General features: G+C 48.2%; 2 protein-coding genes across 11 annotated transcripts in view; one reads left to right on the forward strand and one right to left on the reverse strand.

Annotated features, from left to right (window-relative positions):
• Positions 1-16,334, reverse strand: part of LOC147603872 (mRNA export factor GLE1-like) — a 97,858-nt gene that overhangs the window by 67,584 nt on the left and 13,940 nt on the right. For 8 of the 10 annotated variants that reach the window (XR_015265550.1, XR_015265549.1, XR_015265551.1 and 5 more), the window contains 2 exons: positions 13,724-13,844; positions 12,520-12,668 (listed from right to left, as the gene is read on the reverse strand). The exons of the other annotated variants lie outside the window; for them this stretch is intronic. Coding sequence is in view for 5 of the 8 variants with exons in the window: in XM_086796135.1 (XP_086652261.1) it covers positions 12,520-12,668; positions 13,724-13,844 (270 nt within the window). In the remaining 3 variants the exon portion in view is untranslated. The remainder of the gene's footprint in view (positions 1-12,519; positions 12,669-13,723; positions 13,845-16,334) is intronic. 10 annotated transcript variants of the gene reach the window in all.
• On the forward strand, positions 869-3,780 carry LOC147603874 (uncharacterized). Its single transcript, XM_086796248.1, has 2 exons — positions 869-1,924; positions 2,015-3,780. The coding sequence occupies exons 1-2, from the start codon at positions 1,356-1,358 to the stop codon at positions 3,579-3,581; spliced, it is 2,136 nt and encodes a 711-aa protein (XP_086652374.1). The 5' UTR covers positions 869-1,355; the 3' UTR covers positions 3,582-3,780.

Consider the following 16,334-nt stretch of genomic DNA (forward strand, 5'->3'; position numbering starts at 1 on the left):
TGGCAATGATGACGTGGTGGCGATGACATGGCACTGATGACGTGATAGTCAGGTACAAGCGGCCTACAACAGCACTACTAGCTAGGAGCATTGGTGCACACACACACACACACATACATATATATATATATATATAGATATATATGTGTGTGTGTGTGTGTGTGTGGATAGCCAAATCATCATTCATCTTCTTTCCTCAACGTTGTACTTCACAAAGTGTTTCTCTATAGGCGAAGTGCTAGCCGCGAGTGAATAGTAGGTCACAGGCTATGATTTGACGTCTTCATTCTCAGCCACATCTTGTACTCGAATTTCAATTGTATTACTTCTTCTTATACATAATACGAAGCAATCGTTTAGGACTCATGTGCTCTGAATGTGTGATTCTGCCCCTCCCTTCTTTCTATCCCTGGAAAACCCTGGCACATAGGCGCAAGTGTTCTAGAGTTGGTATCAGAGCCTAGGGAACCTGTAAATTTCTTTTCATTTCTGGCACCCCTGTGCATTCGGGGTTGGGAAAAGTGTATTTTGGTTCTCTTCACTACCCCACCAAACCCTTACCTTGTCGCACAAGGCTGAAATCCCTCACCCGGTCCTTGATCACTACATATTTGTCATGGATTCACAACTCACTAATTTGCTTCTCAACATGAAGGCATCCATGGACGCGCAGGCAGCTAATATGGAGGCTATATCTGATAGAATGCACAATGGAAGATGGAAAGTGGAAACACAAGAGAGTGAGTGAGAGAGAGAGAGATGGAGAGGAAACACAGGTGTATACCTGTTCTCAATATCACCAACCAAGAATACAAGTCCCGACTCCCGAGCAAAAGGGGAATAAGGCCCAGAGTCACACGGGGACGCGGGGACGGGCCGTAGGGACGCGGGACGCGGGGACGCGGAGACGGGGACGGCCGGGGACGCGTGGGACGTGCGGGGGACGCCGTGCAACATGGGGACGCCTGCAGGCGTCCCGGGGACGCGTTCCCGAAACGGGGGACGGGAAGGGGACGCGGTGAGGGGACGTCTCCAACGGCCAGAAACGGGCAGAAAAACGGTCAGAAACGGGCGGAAACGGGCAGAATTCCAGCTATAAAAAAAGGCACAGTCTCTATTGCACCCACACTCATTTCTCAAGCCTCATTGCTCAAGCTTCCAAATCCATCTCTCTCCAAGTTGTGCCAAGTTCCAACTTCCAAGCCATCTCTCTCTCTCTCTCTCTCTCTCTCTCTCTCTCTCCAAGCCATCTCTCTCTCTCTCTCCAACTTCCAAGCCATCTCTCTCTCTCTCTCTCTCTCTCTCTCTCTCTCTCTTGCACCCTTCTTCCCTCTCTCTCACACTATTCATCATTCATGGCATCTCAAGGTGAAGGCGCCGCCGCCACATCTTCCGTTGCGGGCTCTTCACGAAGGAGGCCGGCGGTGCACACATGGTCATGGTGGGATGAGGTCCACTACGCTAGTCGTGGAGTGGGCGGTGGTTCAAGGGCATGGAATTGCAAGCTTTGTTCCTACAAGAGAAGTGGCGGCGCCAACAAAGTGCGAGCTCACTTTTTGCACGAGGCCGGTCATCAAGTGCAATTTTGCGCACGTGTTACTCCTGAGAAGCGAGCGGAGCTTCTTGAGAAGCTCAAGGTTTATGAGGTGGCCGAGGCGGCAAAGAGAGGGCGACATGTTGCCGTTGATCCTCATGATGTGGTGAGAGCACGAGAGCAACCGACGCGAATGGAGGTGGAGAGGAACCCAAATCTTGCTTCAAGCTCTCAACCATTCAAGTCCACTCCATCCACATCGGGTGCCTCCATTCCCATCCGCCGTCAATCCACTCTTAACGAGAATTGGAACCCAAAATTGAAGGATGAGGTGGATAGGTCGGTGGCTAGGTTCTTCTACCACGACCACATTGCGTTTCAAGCGGCACGGTGAGAGTCGAGACTCAATTCTCTTCACTCTTTTTTTTTTTAATGTCTCATGCTTCAAAGCATTTACATGGTTTTCCTTACTTGAAATAGGTCTCCTTACTTCCGTGAGATGGCCACAAAGATCGGGGAATATGGCCCCTCTTATGTGCCACCTTCATCGGAAAAGATTCGCACCACTTTGCTTGATAGGGAGAAGTTGGCCGTTGAGCAGGCGGCGGCGGATACAAAGGCAACATGGGAGACTAACGGAGTCTCTCTCATTGTAGACGGATGGAGTGACACGCGCAAGCGCTCCATCCATGGAGTGGTGGCCTACTCAAGGGGCAAAGTGTACTTCATCGAGTCACATGATGCGAGTGGCACTGGGAAGGCCGTGGATGTGCTTGCCGCGGAATGGGCGTCCACGATCGAGGTCATTGGGCCGGAGCTTGTGGTCGGCATGGTGGCGGATGGAGAGGCGTCAAATAGGGCAGCCGGGAGCATTATTGAGTCAATGTATCCATCCATCACAGTTTCTTTTTGCATGGCCCATTGTCTCAACAACCTCCTCAAAGACATAGGTGCCTTGCCATGGATTGCACCCACCATTGAGGAGGCTAACCAGCTTGTATCCTTTGTCCTCAACCACCAAAGGCTGCGACATGAGTTCTCTAAAAGGAGCACTCTTTCCCTCCTCAAGTATTCTGAGACAAGGTTTGCATACAACTTCCTCATGCTAGGCCGCTTGTCTACATGTGGCGGAGCCCTAAGAGGGCTTTTCCTTAGTGATGAATTTTCAGCCATGCCGCAGTCAAAATCGGCAACAGGGAGAACATGCCGAGATCGCGCCGATGATGCCGCTTGGTGGGAGAAGGTGAAGACACTTGATGCCTTGGTCAAGCCTATTGTTCACCTTCTACGAGTCATTGACGGCCGTGAACCATGTATCGGCAAGGTCTATGAGGCCATGGATCGCATGATCGAGTCACTCCAGCAGCTTGTGCCAGACAGGGCCGAGTTTGAGGAGATCCACTCATTATGTGAGTCCAGGTGGAACTCCTACTACTCCCCTCTTCATGCGGCTGCCTTTGTGGTTGATCCAGAGTTCCAGGGCAGAAAGCAAGAGGCCGACAAGGAAGTAAGCAGGGGATGGCGGATCATTTTGGAGCGCTTAGAGCCCGACCCTACCATCAGGCGGAAGATCAGAGACCAGCTATCTCAGTACAGGACGCGGCAGGGATCTTTTGGATGTTTAGATGCACAGCTTGACCGCCTCAAGATTGGGTCTCCTCTTTGGTGGGAGGATTACGGATCAGATGGGCCGGAGTTGCAGCGCTTGGCTATTCGCATCCTTAGCCAGGCTGTGAGCTCTAGTTGCTTGGAGCAACTTTGGAGCGTTTACAGTCACATTGCCTCTAAGAAGAGGAACCGCCTTGAAGTGCAAAGGGCAAGTGATTTGGTTTTTGTGAGCGCTAACTTGCGCATGCTATGTGCGACAGCAACAGGGAAGGCGGATCCCTTCACCGAATGGGAGATGGCACAGCAGGATCCTGCAGCTCAGGAGCATCTTGAGGAGGTAGAGGAGGAGCCACAGCCTGAGGGGGAGGAGGAGGCGTCAAATGGCATCGACGACTTCGACTTCCAAGCCTCCCGTCAGGCTAGCACTTCAGGAGCTTGAGGCTTGACTCTTGAGCCTTGAGCCATCTCACCTTTTTTGTGCCCACTGCCAATGGCCATGATCTATTGTGATCTATCTAGTATCCCTATTTTGTACCCACTCTTTTTTGTAACCCTCACTGCCCATGAGGCATGTACTTATCTCTTTGTATCTATCAGACTATCAATCACATAATCAGTGTGCCATCGATGTTTTATTAGCGCATTTTGCTCAAAATGACTCTTGTTTTTTTGTCTATTCGGTGTAAAATTTTGTTCAAAGTGTGTCTCTATATGTATGTCATGCATACAACTCCTAAATTGCTTTTAAAAAAGAGGTTTTTTTTTGCCGTTCCCGACCCCGTCCCCGGGACGGCACTTCCCCGTCCCCGTCCCCGTCCCCGTCCCCGTCCCCCGTCCCCGTCCCCCGTCCCCGTGTGACTCTGATAAGGCCTCGTATGTGAGGGACTGAAGCAAACAATGCAATGCAATGAATATGAGGGGAGACAAGCCCGGCTATATATATGCCCATGTAGAGGCAGCCGATCAGCCCTCCACAACGAGGATAAATGCCCAAGACTCCATAAAATGGGAAAAAAAGGTGGGAAATGACGTGAGGGGTGACCAGCCCCTCTAGCTAACATGGTCAACCCTAAAGGCTAAAAATAGGACACCACAAAGGAAGCCAGCAACAAGGGGATGATGTCTAACAATATCTTCCCATCTTGACAAGATGGAGTCGGCACCTGGAGCACCTAGTATTCCGGATCTAGAATCTACAAGGGCTGGAGCTTCGAAGCAAGTTTTGGACGATTCTGAGGAGGAAGTGGCCAAACTTTTAGGAGGGTTTTTCACTCCTAAGCTTCGCTTCTAGTCCGACAATCATCATTCTACACTTGCGCGTAGACGGCAAGAGAGACGCCATTTGTGTCACCGATGGTCTACTTCACGGAGTCCCCCTCCACCGGAATCTCCAGACAGTTCCCCTCGCCTTCAGCGGCTCGATGTCACGAAACTACCGGTTTGCCGAGTTTTTTCAACTCCATTTGGTACATACAGCTTTGATGGGTGCCGCTCTCTTGTGGTGGGAAGACCACCTTAGGCGCCACTCCGTGACTTGCTGGGACGACTGTCACAAGGCGGTCTTGAAGCAGTTTATTCCGGTCGATTACCAACGTGAATTTAAGAAACAGTGGGAGCGCTTTATGTAGAAACATGGCCAATCAATAACGGACTATCGCACTCGTTTCTAGAAGCTTTTCATCATGCTCCCAAGGGGTGTCCGACGGTCGGAGCAAGTTGAGCGATCTGTGGATGGTTTGAAACAATCTTTGCACGCAGACGTTCGTGCACATCGTCCCCGTGATCTTTGAGATGCAGTTTGTCTTGCTACAACCCCCGTGATGCGGAAGAGTTCCAAGTCTGAGACTTAACAATAAGGGCTACATAAAGGCAAAGACAAGGGTAGCCAGTCCAAGGCCAAGGATGATAAGAACAAGGCAAGTGGGGAAGCCTCGGTGGCTCGACTCAGCCCTAAAGAGCATCGCGCCAAGATGGCTACTAGACAGTGCTTTTATTGTGACTCCACCAAGAATATTCAAAAGGACTGTCCGAAGAACACAAGGAAGCAGAATGGTAAGTAAGAACAAGGAGAAGTCCAAGGAGAAGGCCAGTTCGTCTGCCACAGCCATATTTATGACACCAGCACCATCTACCCCCCCTCATGCTCCCACTAGTACCACAACTGCTCTTCACTTGACTCAGTCTATGAGGATCTCAACGGTCCTCAATGTTGGGTTTCATAGTCCGTCGAGTGTCCGCCCTTTATGTGTGTGTATGTGTAGCTCCGTCAAGCCTATAAAAAGGGCTCTTGTACTTTCATTTCAATTCAATCAAAGAAGTACTCATGCCAATCAATCTTGCACTTTTAACTCTCACACACTCGCTTTGAGTCGCTATCACACTCTGCACAGTCTCCGACTCTTGGACACCATGTGAGCTCCAAGACTCCAACATGGTATCAGAGCCAGGTTCCCACCCTAGGGTTCCTGTCACATGCTGCCTGTACTGATGGTGTAAACAAATTTACCTACCCCTTTGCTCCACACCGAAACCACCTGTGAGCTCTGCCAATCACACGCAGCGGCCTCGCACCTTATGCGCATTGTTTATCTATGCGTGCCATTTTGTGCTATTCACCTGCAACTCCATCAATGCATTAATGAAACTCGCGGTGCCCAGGGGACTAGGGCCTTTGACACACTTGTTGATACCATCAATGCATATTAAAACATTTAAACATGGCCACAGCCTTAACACATATCCATCATCACTTTGCATAAAACATAAAAGCTGGACAAATTATCCACAAATGCTTAAAATGGAGCTTGCCGGCCTCGCACCTTATGCGCATTGTTTATCTATGCGTGCCATTTTGTGCTATTCACCTGCAACTCCATCAATGCATTAATGAAACTCGCGGTGCCCGGGGGACTAGGGCCTTTGACACACTTGTTGATACCATCAATGCATATTAAAACATTTAAACATGGCCACAGCCTTAACACATATCCATCATCACTTTGCATAAAACATAAAAGCTGGACAAATTATCCACAAATGCTTCAAATGGAGCTTGCACATGTGACACCACATGGAGGCCGGAATGGGCTGAAAACAAACCCCAACCCCCCCACCCCCCCGAGGAATATCATGTACAAGCTTTGAGGGCCTTACTCTCCCCACGGGAGATGCCGGATTATCCATATACAAATGCCATAACACAACCCAACACAAGGCAGTTGGTACAACAAGTACAATGGCTAGAAATCATAATAAATGATTAAATACCCTTGCCTTCAGTATTTCTTCGCGATGGAAGCCTCCAAAACAGTCCCCAACAGTCGGTATTTTTCATGGGCAGCCTTCAAGAGAGAGAGAAAGAGAGTAGCCATCATTCGGGTAGCCTGTAACGGTGGTAGAGGCTTGTGTGCAGCAAGAGAGCCTACTTTAATGAAGAGAGAGGGCTCCAATTTATAGATTTGGGCCTCCCATGAGCTAAAATGGCAAAAGAAGGCTATAACGACAAGTGGAGAGCCACACAATAGCTGAAGTGACAAATGTGAGGCCACTTGTCTCACTTTGATCCACTTTCTAACGAGTGTGAGGCCACTTGTCTCACTTTGGTCCACTTTCTTGCCACATGTCCAAATCTAAGACATGGGTCCTTCCATAAACTCTCTCTAAAAATATCCCGACTAGTAGACATTCGGTCATAGGCACTCTAGCAACTCTTGGTATCTACTCAATTCCAGATGTAATGACACGAATTGAATTTCCATCGGAGTCGGGCCAAAAATAGTAACCCACCTAGATTTAGGATTGTGATCCTTTGTATTCCAGGATAATCTCCCATTCCCAAAGCTTGTACTTTCCAAAAATTTACACGACGTGGAGTCCACCTGGCACCAGACCCCTTTCATACTGGGAAATGTCCAGGCTGGTGACATTAAGCCACCTCTGCGAGCACCCATGCTCTCCTGGTCGTCAGTCTCCCGCCTTCCGCATCATCTATAGCCTCTAGTGATCTCGTTTGCTGATGTCCAAATCTTTCAGCGGTGCTCCCACCACTAACACCATCTCCCACCTGTGCAGATTTGTGCCATCTTATCTACTGTCGTACTGCTCTACGTCAACGCTGCACAACCGCTACGTCAGCCATGCTCTGCACAGCCGCCATGTCAGCCCGCCTGCTACAGCACACAGTTCAGCTCAGTGCCTACGATCAAGCCCATCACCATCAACCTCATTCGGCATTCTGCCTATAACCTTCGGAGTTCGACATTTGGGTTGCAGCTTCCGACCTGCGGATGCCACATCAGCTTTCGACCTACATATTCTACATCAACTTCCGACCTGTTGATGGCACATCAGCTTACAGAATCAGCTATCGGAGTCAACTGCCGGAGAGAGCACTTTAAATCGGTCCTCTAAACCAGCTGTTGGAGTCAGTCATCGGAGTCAACAATCTCAATCGGCCGTCTGAATCAGTCTGGAAAACTTCATAATGTCGCATAAAGGGGGAGGTACAGGGACTCTCCATGGGTGGCATATTTAGAAGTAGAGGATGCAAAGTAGCACACTGCAAGGTAGATGTTCCGGGCCCTCTTTGTCTGGATCCTCACCCACAAAAACCGTGCAACCTCATCCCGCCCGACCACCTGTATCACATGTTGAAGCTCCTCCCTGTATAGTAAAGCCACCCCTCCTGACGCCCGAGTACCCCCTACTGAGAGAGAGAGAGAGAGAGAGAGAGATGAAATGAAATGAAATGATATATTAACGTCTTCAGAAGGCCAAAATGACCTATGAGACCAAAAAGGTTACAACAATTGGTGGATCTGATACAATGTCTCTGTAAGAAAAGCTAAAAACAACTAAACAACTAACTAAAACTGAAACAGCTATGAGGAAAAGTACGGTACTAGGAGCTCCTAATGGATAACATCTGGGGGGAAAACTCCAGCAACAAAGGTAAGCATCATACACATCACTATCCAAAGATGTCTCTCATAGGTCGATGGCGGATATCCTCAATGTCCTCCATGGTGAGTACTCTGACCGGACGTCTCCCATGCCGTGCTAGTATGGTCCTGATCCTCTGTTGTAGTCTCCACCGGTGTCGAGATGGGCCTCTCATCTTGGGGTGCATGGACCACCCCAGCTCTATAGCCCGATCAATCAATGTACCTCTACTGCGGCCATACTCTGGGGCTAGCTGCAATGCCTGCTGGCCTGACTGCTCAATCTCTGGTCGAAAGAAGTCTGTAATCTGCCTCTGTAGGTGTCTCTCCCTCTGTGATCCCCTCCCTCTCAAGAGACCCTCTCTATGTCTACGAAGCTCCAGCAAGTATAATCCGAGGCATCTCTGATCCTGGTATCTCATGACTCTAGAAAGTGGTCCGAAACCCTCTCTAAACAGGTAGCGAAAACGGCCTCGTATCTCATAATATACTGGACAGTGATATATGTAATGTAACTCTGTCTCTGGCTCCATCTGGCACAGCTGACAAATCCTGGCCTCAGCTGGTACTCCTCTAAATCTGCCAATCTCAATCTCTAGCTGGTGTGAGGATGTGCGCATTTGACCAATAGCACACCGTACCCCATGCGAAAGATGAGTATCCATGTAGCAGGGTCTAATCACAAACCCATCCTGCGTGAGCTGGAGAAGATGATCTCTATAGAAAGCCATCTTCGTACCAAGCTCGTGTGTCGGCTGCATCCATGTCCTCCTAGTGTCCAGCTGAATCAAGTCCTGCCTGATAAGTCTGGTAATCTTTGCCCGTGTGAGAGAGAGGGAGGGTGCATCCAGGGAGTACTGAAATGGAGGTAGCTTGTCCATACTAAAGCCATGCAGCTGGAACCAAGCTGTCATCTGTGCATACCAACATGATCCGTCTCCCTGTGATGCCAACTGTCGTGAAGACTCCAGGGCTAAGCGAGCATATCTGTCTCTAGGGAGAGCCCAAGTGCTATGTATAAAGGAGACTGATCGAGTGAGTGCCTCTACTACCAATGGGGGGGCAGCCATCTCTGCACCGATAATATCATGTGGTATGGAGGCCTTGGCCCTAATCATCCGGCAAATCCATACATCTCCATCCATCAGTGCTACCAGCTCGGCTGTGGTGATCCACTGAGGGTCCCCATATCTCCACTCCATACAGCATGGCTGAAGTGACCAAAGTGTCAAAGAGCCAGAGCTTTGTTCGAGGTTCCTGAAACTGAACCTACGAACACATCCTCTCTAGTCTCCCCAATGCTACATAAGCTCTGGTCAATCTGGTCTCCGCCGCTCTCCTCAAGGAAAATACTGGGCCACTAAAAACCACACCAAGGTAAGTATATGCATCTGTATACTCCACTGTCTCCTGACCATATGTAAAGGTGGGTACTGACCTCCTAACCCACTATGCTGTGGTGTTAAACACCATCACCTTGGTTTTACCAAGGTTAACAGACAATCACTGTCCTGTGCAAACGTGTGCAATGCATCCAAATGACGCTGCATCCCCTCTGGAGAATCTGAGATCAGCACAATATCATCAGCATACAATAACAGCGGAATCCATGTCCCTGCTAGCTGTGCTCCTCTATCACCCTCCCGCTCTACATAGTCTGAAACCTCATCCACGTACATCCCAAATAACGTGGGAGAAAGGGGGCAGCCCTGTTTCACCCCAATAGTGGAGTGAACCATCTCAGATATACCCTGAGTAGTACGTACCTGCCCCACAATTGTCCTGTATAAAGCCATGATTCCCCAAATCAGCTCTGTGGGCACTCCCATCTCCTCTAGTCTACGCATCAGTCTGGCTCTTGGTACTGTGTCAAAAGCTTTGCGGAAATCCACAAAGCAACAATAAATCCTCCTGCCATATAATCTGCCCTCCTCAATAATAGCTCCGAGTGTCAAGATATGGTCAAGGGTGGAGAAACCTCTCCTGAACCCTGCCTGCCCTGATGCACGTATGCCCTCTCTCTCTGCCCATCTACTCAACTCCTGCTCAAGAATAGATGCATATAATCTAGCCAATGTGTGACCAATCATGATGGTACGATAATCAAGAGAGAGAGAGAGAGAGAGAAAAAAAAAGAAAGATTTATTAACGTCTTTCAAAAGACCGAACTCGGCCTACCTCTCCTCTCGGGGGATCCGTGCTGCTCTGCCCGTCTCGATCTCCAATCGATGTGATGAAACTCTAAGCTGACCAATAGCCACTCGGGAGCCATGTGGTAAAAAGCCCTCCATGTATCTAGGCCTCTCTATAAATCCATCATCAGTGATACTCATGAAGTGATCTCTGTAGTATAGCATCTTTGGTGGAAGAGGCTGTGTAGGCGATATCCATGTCTGTCGTGTACAGAGCTGCCATAGGTCCTGTCTCAATACTCTGTTCCTCTCACTATGAGAGAGACGGATATGTGGTGCATCCCTGTCATACTGCAATGGTGGTAGATGATCCATGTCTAGGCCATGCTGTGAGAACCGATGTGTGACCTGTGCATACCATGATCCTCTGTCTCCTGCCTCTGCCAGCTGTCTAGATGCCTCAAAAGCTCTGTATGACAATCTGTCCTGTGGCATCTCTCTGAATCTGTCTAGCAGGCATATAGTCTAGAATATGGCCTCTACCATCATAGGAGGCGCAGCAAACTCCGCTCGGATAATGTCATGAGGTACTGACGGTTCGCTGCGTATCATGCGTGCCATCATGAGGGCCTGTGGTCTCTCTATCTATGTCCACCAATGGGTAGCAAGGCCTGGCGCCCATACCGCTGCTCCATACATCAGTGCCGGTGTGACTAATGTGTCAAATAGCCACCCCTTCGTCCGGGACTCCTGAAAATGCGCCTGGTGGCACTGTCTCTCTAGCATAGCCAATGCTACATATCCCCGTGTCAATCTAGCTCTGGTTGCTGAACCCATGGTGAAGCGCGTGGCTGCTGCAGAGAAGGTAACCCCTAGGTACACGTATGATGTCACCACCTCCACCTAGCGTCCTGCGAGAGTGAATGTCAGCTGACTCCTGTCCTGTCTCGATGTATAAAAGACCATAACCTTGGTTTTCCCAAGGTTCACAGTAAGACCCCTCTGTGTGCAAAAATCATCGGGTGCATGTAGATGCTGCTGTAGACCTCCTGGAGACTCAGACACTAATACAATATCATCAGCATAAAGTATAATATGTACTGAGGTACCTGCTAGATCAACTCCATCTCCACCTCCCCGTGTAATGAAGTCAGCCACCTCATCAATGTATAACCCAAATAGCGTGGGGGAAAGTGGGCATCCTTGCTTCACACCAATGGTGCTAGCAATAGTCTCCGACATACCTCCTCGGCATCTGACTCGCACAAAACCTATTCATATAATGCATAGATGCCCCATGTCATATCTGCTGGTATGCCAAGAGACTGCAGGTGCTGAAAGAGCCTCTCTCGTGGTACTGTGTCAAATGCCTTGCGGAAATCCACAAAGCAGCAATAGAGCTTTCACTTCCTCACTCTGGCCTGATCAATCATACATCTCAAAGTGAATACATGGTCAGTGGTAGAGAAAGCTCTCCTAAAGCCTGCCTGCCCTAATGAGCGTAAACCTGCTCGCTCAGCATATAAGCTAAGCTCTTGCTCCGACACTGCACCATAGAGTTTGGCCAACACGTGGCCAACCATAACCGTCTTGTAGTTGCTCGGATCGAGCATATCCCCTGTTTTGTGGATCGGCACAATGGTGTGCATCATCCACTCCGTAGGCAAACCCTCTGCTAGTGCCCTGTTAAACAAGTGTGCAAGAAAAGGAGCCAAAGAATCTACTGCATATATGAGATGCTCACCCTGTAGGCCCATATGGTCGGCGGCCCGTCCATGCTGTAGGCGGCGGATAGCTTCCTTTACCATCGAGTGGGTAAAGAAGCTACTCATTCACTCCACTAGGGAGTGGGTCTTTTGTGTAGGACTGTTTTGGGTGATTACACCTTTTCCGGAAGGCAGCCCATGCCTGTAGATTTAGAGTACCTTTTTGTACCATATGAATATACTGAATTTCCAGCTATCTCCCTCTCTCTACTCTCCCTTCTGTCTGCATTTTTGCATCAGCATGTTCTAAGTGGTGTTTAGGGCTGAAAGAAGACTCTCAGAGCTTCCGCGTGTTACATGTAGCCTTTGGCTATTTGATTTTTAAGTAATGTAGGATCTTTTCTCCAAGAAAAAAAAAGTCGGGCCCATCTCATACTTCATTAAAAGGCCAACGCTGAAGCACTAATGCATGATCTCCCGTACAAATTATCATAAAAGGCTACTCCAAATAGTAGCATGGCATAACACACTGCAGTTTCTTACAATATAATATGGGAAAACCTATCTTCATCCTTCATTCTAAAATCAAAAGAACTTACATTGAGCGCTCATATTGTTTGTCTATGCGTCGAGCCAGCTCACGCTTTGATTCCTCCTCTTTGTCGACCTGCTCAAAGATAGCAGCTGACCTTATGCTCTCCTCTTCAATCGCTATTTCCAGTACAAAACGCCTTTGCCTGACTTCTTCCTGGTTATACAAGAAAATCATTGCATAAATTGAAGTACCTTACTTCCTTAGCACATCACACATAGTCACAGGGGACGGAGGGGACGGACCCTTGGAACGGGGGGGACGCCGTCCCGGGAACACTGTGGGACGGGGACGGATGGACGTCCCCAGCTGGGCATCCCTCACAAGGGACAGCATTCTGGGGACGGATCCAAGAGGGACGGTTGTGGGGGACGGTTCCGGGGTTACTATTTGGGCAATGGTCCATTTTTGACCCTTTTTTTTGGCCGTTTGGGAGGGGCTTTTCATGGGCCTTTAGCCTTGGCCCATAGGCCTTGAGCCTTTGAGGCTTTGGGCCTTGGCCTCTCTCTTGCCTCCCTCCCTATAAGAAGACACAGTGCACACACACACACTCCCTCTCACACTTCAAGCTTTAGCTTCACACACACACACTCTCTCTCCCTGAAGCGGCAAGCCTCAAGGGCCAAGGTCTCAAGTTTCAAGCTCTCACACAAGCAAGCTGTAGCCTCTCAAGATGCACTCTCCCTCACACACACTCTCTCTCAAGCTTCACACACACACACACACACACACACCCATCCTCACACTCAAGTTCTCCCTCAACTTTCAAGGCTCAAGCCTCACTCACTCTCTCTCTCTCTCTCTCTCTCAAGCTATCAAGTGACAAGGAGGCATCCATCATCCATGGCATACTCCTCGTGGCAGTGGCTCTTCAAGTTCCAACTACCCGTAGAAGGACGACGGGATGCACATGGTGGGATGAGGTCAATCACACCCCATCCCCTCATGGAGGTGGTGCACAGCCATGGACATGCAAGCTTCGCCCGTATAGCCGAGTGGGTGGTACTGACAAAGTAATTTTTAAGTGCCGTTCCTACCCCCGTCCCCGTTCCCTACATATGGCCGTCCCCCGTCCCGTCCCCGTCCCCCGTCCCTTGTGACTATGACATCACACAAGGCACCACACAACATCATTGCATAAATTTACGTACCTTACTTCCTTAGCACATTACACAAGGCACCACAAAATAAAGATGCAAGAAAATCAAAACCTGAACTTTCTGGAGTCTTTCACGTTCCAGTTCAAACATCAGTCCTTCAGATATCTCAGTTCTAGGAAGAAGCCAGGGATCTTTGTCGTTCACAGCTAAATGGGAAACTCCTGAGGTAGAGCTGCACTTGAGACATAAAATAGGAAACCTTTGCTTTAATTTGTATAGATGCAAAAATTTTCTTCAAAACTGTCAACCTTTCACACTTTTACAAGGGTTTAAAGCAGGACTTTAGCGAAGTTAGTGAAGTCAAGTCTTTGCATAACTCCTCTACAATAACTATTAGATGAGGCAGATAGTCCTTAAACACTTTTACAAAGGTTCAAAGCAGGACTGGAGGTAGGTTAGTGAAGTCAGGTCTTTGCACGACTACTCTACCAAGTGCTATCAGATGCAGGCAGACAGCCTTTAAATGCATAAAATTCTGGAACCACCACTCTGTCCTAATTATAAGGGAATAAATTGGTCTTACGATCATTGGCAGAAAAAAATGTTGATAAGAACATGGCAGACCATGACAAAGGCTACCATCTTAAACAAACTATTTTAGCCCTATCTACTTGAGGATCGCCTTGGGACAGCAAATATACTGTACAAAAGCCACAATGTCTCAATCAAAGGACCAAATACCGGACAAAAGCAACAATGTCTCAATCAAAGAATCCTAGAATTATCTAGTGGAGGATCTCCTTGAAACACCAAGAATATTGTACAAAACCCAACACACAATGTCAAAACTCTGGAGTCCTCTATATCAGAGAAGTTCCTTACACAATGCAGATTTTTACTCTTTTTAAGGCTGCCTGTAGTACCCTAATACTGTATACATGAATATCTTCTTGGGACAGTAAAAAATACAGTACCCTAATACTGTATACATGAATATCTTCTTGGGACAGTAAAAATACAGTACCCTAATACTGTATACATGAATATCTTCTTGGGACAGTAAAAATACAGTACCCTAATACTGTATACATGAATATCTTCTTGGGACAGTAAAAATACAGTACAATACCCTCTACACGGTCAAACCTCTATACCGAAAGATGCTTCTTATACAATCTAGGTTTAACTCTTTCCCTTCCTCCTAAAAAGCTGATTGATCTCTGAACTACATACACAATTGTGTTGGTCTGAACACATGCCAAGTAGTCTACTGCCTTGCAGCAGGAGCAAATATAGGGGATGTGGTCAGGCATACACAATTGTGTTGATTGGAACACATGCCAAGTAGTCTACTGCCTGTTGGGTATTTCAGAGTCTTTTGTGTTCAGTATGTCCACCATGTATACCTGTCAATATGTGTGTAACCCTCTATATGTGTTTGTATAGGTGTGAACACCCCATGTATGTGTAAGTGTGCCTAATGTGTGGGAAGACCCTCTTATGGCCATGTATGTCCCCATATGTGAGTGATTTGTGTGAGTCAAAAGATAAGGTTTGCAACCTAGAAACGCATGTACTTCAAATTATATCAATCAATCAATCATATTGAGTCGTGCAATCATTGTCTTACTCTAGCTTTGTTCTCTCTCTCTCTCTCTCTCTCTCTCTCTCTCTCTCTCTCTCTCATGAGGATATCCCGCATGAGACTGGCAAAGACTACGGATATCCCACATGAGGAGAGGACATGCACAGTACGCATCACAGGAGCAGTAGAGGATGAGGCCCATTATATGCTCAGTTGCACGGCTTACTATGAGATACGGGGGAGATTCCATTGGCTCTTCCGAGAGGGATTCAGACCACTCACCTAGGTGATAAAGTTTGAGGATCAGAGGTGCTTGGGCATGTACTTGATGGAGCTCAAACAACACAAGGATGTAGTGTTGAGGCAGCATGCTGAGAGACAGCCCCGGCTCCGACAGGACACCTCACAAAGAGCCATCTCAGATTTCTTTGTGGTACATACATCCACATCGGAATCTACTGCCCACAACAGTTCCTCTACTACCACATCAGAGCCCACCACCCGTACCCACGCTCCAGCTCCACGCCCCAGAGGAGTTCTTAGTGAGAGAGCTCGATCCATTCTGCGAGCCAGACATCCTCGACCCAAAGCATCACGACCCTCCACCACACAGACGGATTCGTGAGGTTCTCCGCTGACATGTCATGCTCCCAAGGGCCTGACATTCACTCCACCATCAGATCGGTTCTGGCCGAGGCGGGTATCGACATTAGCTGATCTTTCAGTTTTCCATGGCTCAGTATATGAAACCAAAGACCTGTATCCGATAAACCAAAGACATGTATCCCATAAACCAATGTCCTGTTTCCTCGAAACCAATGTCCTGTTTCCATGAGAAACCCACAGATATACCATCCAATCACGGTGCCAACAACCAAGGTTGTTTTCCATAGCAATACCCTGTGCTTTTTCCATATCCCAGAGAGAGAAAGATAGAAGACGTGTCAAGCAACCCCTGAATACACATAAGTTCAAGACGAAGAAGAACAACACATCTCTTCCATGAACATCATCCCGTGTATGTGTAGCTTGATCTTCTGTATCTAAGTCTCTTCAACAGGGCCTGCAATCCATGATGAGAGAGAGAGAGAGAGAGAGAGACAGAAAAAGCCAATCTCTAGCCTCCTTCAAAAGAAT

This window comes from Cibotium barometz, chromosome 63, assembly GCF_041138505.1.
Source record: "Cibotium barometz isolate CiBa-2024 chromosome 63, ASM4113850v1, whole genome shotgun sequence".
NCBI lineage: Eukaryota > Viridiplantae > Streptophyta > Polypodiopsida > Cyatheales > Cibotiaceae > Cibotium > Cibotium barometz.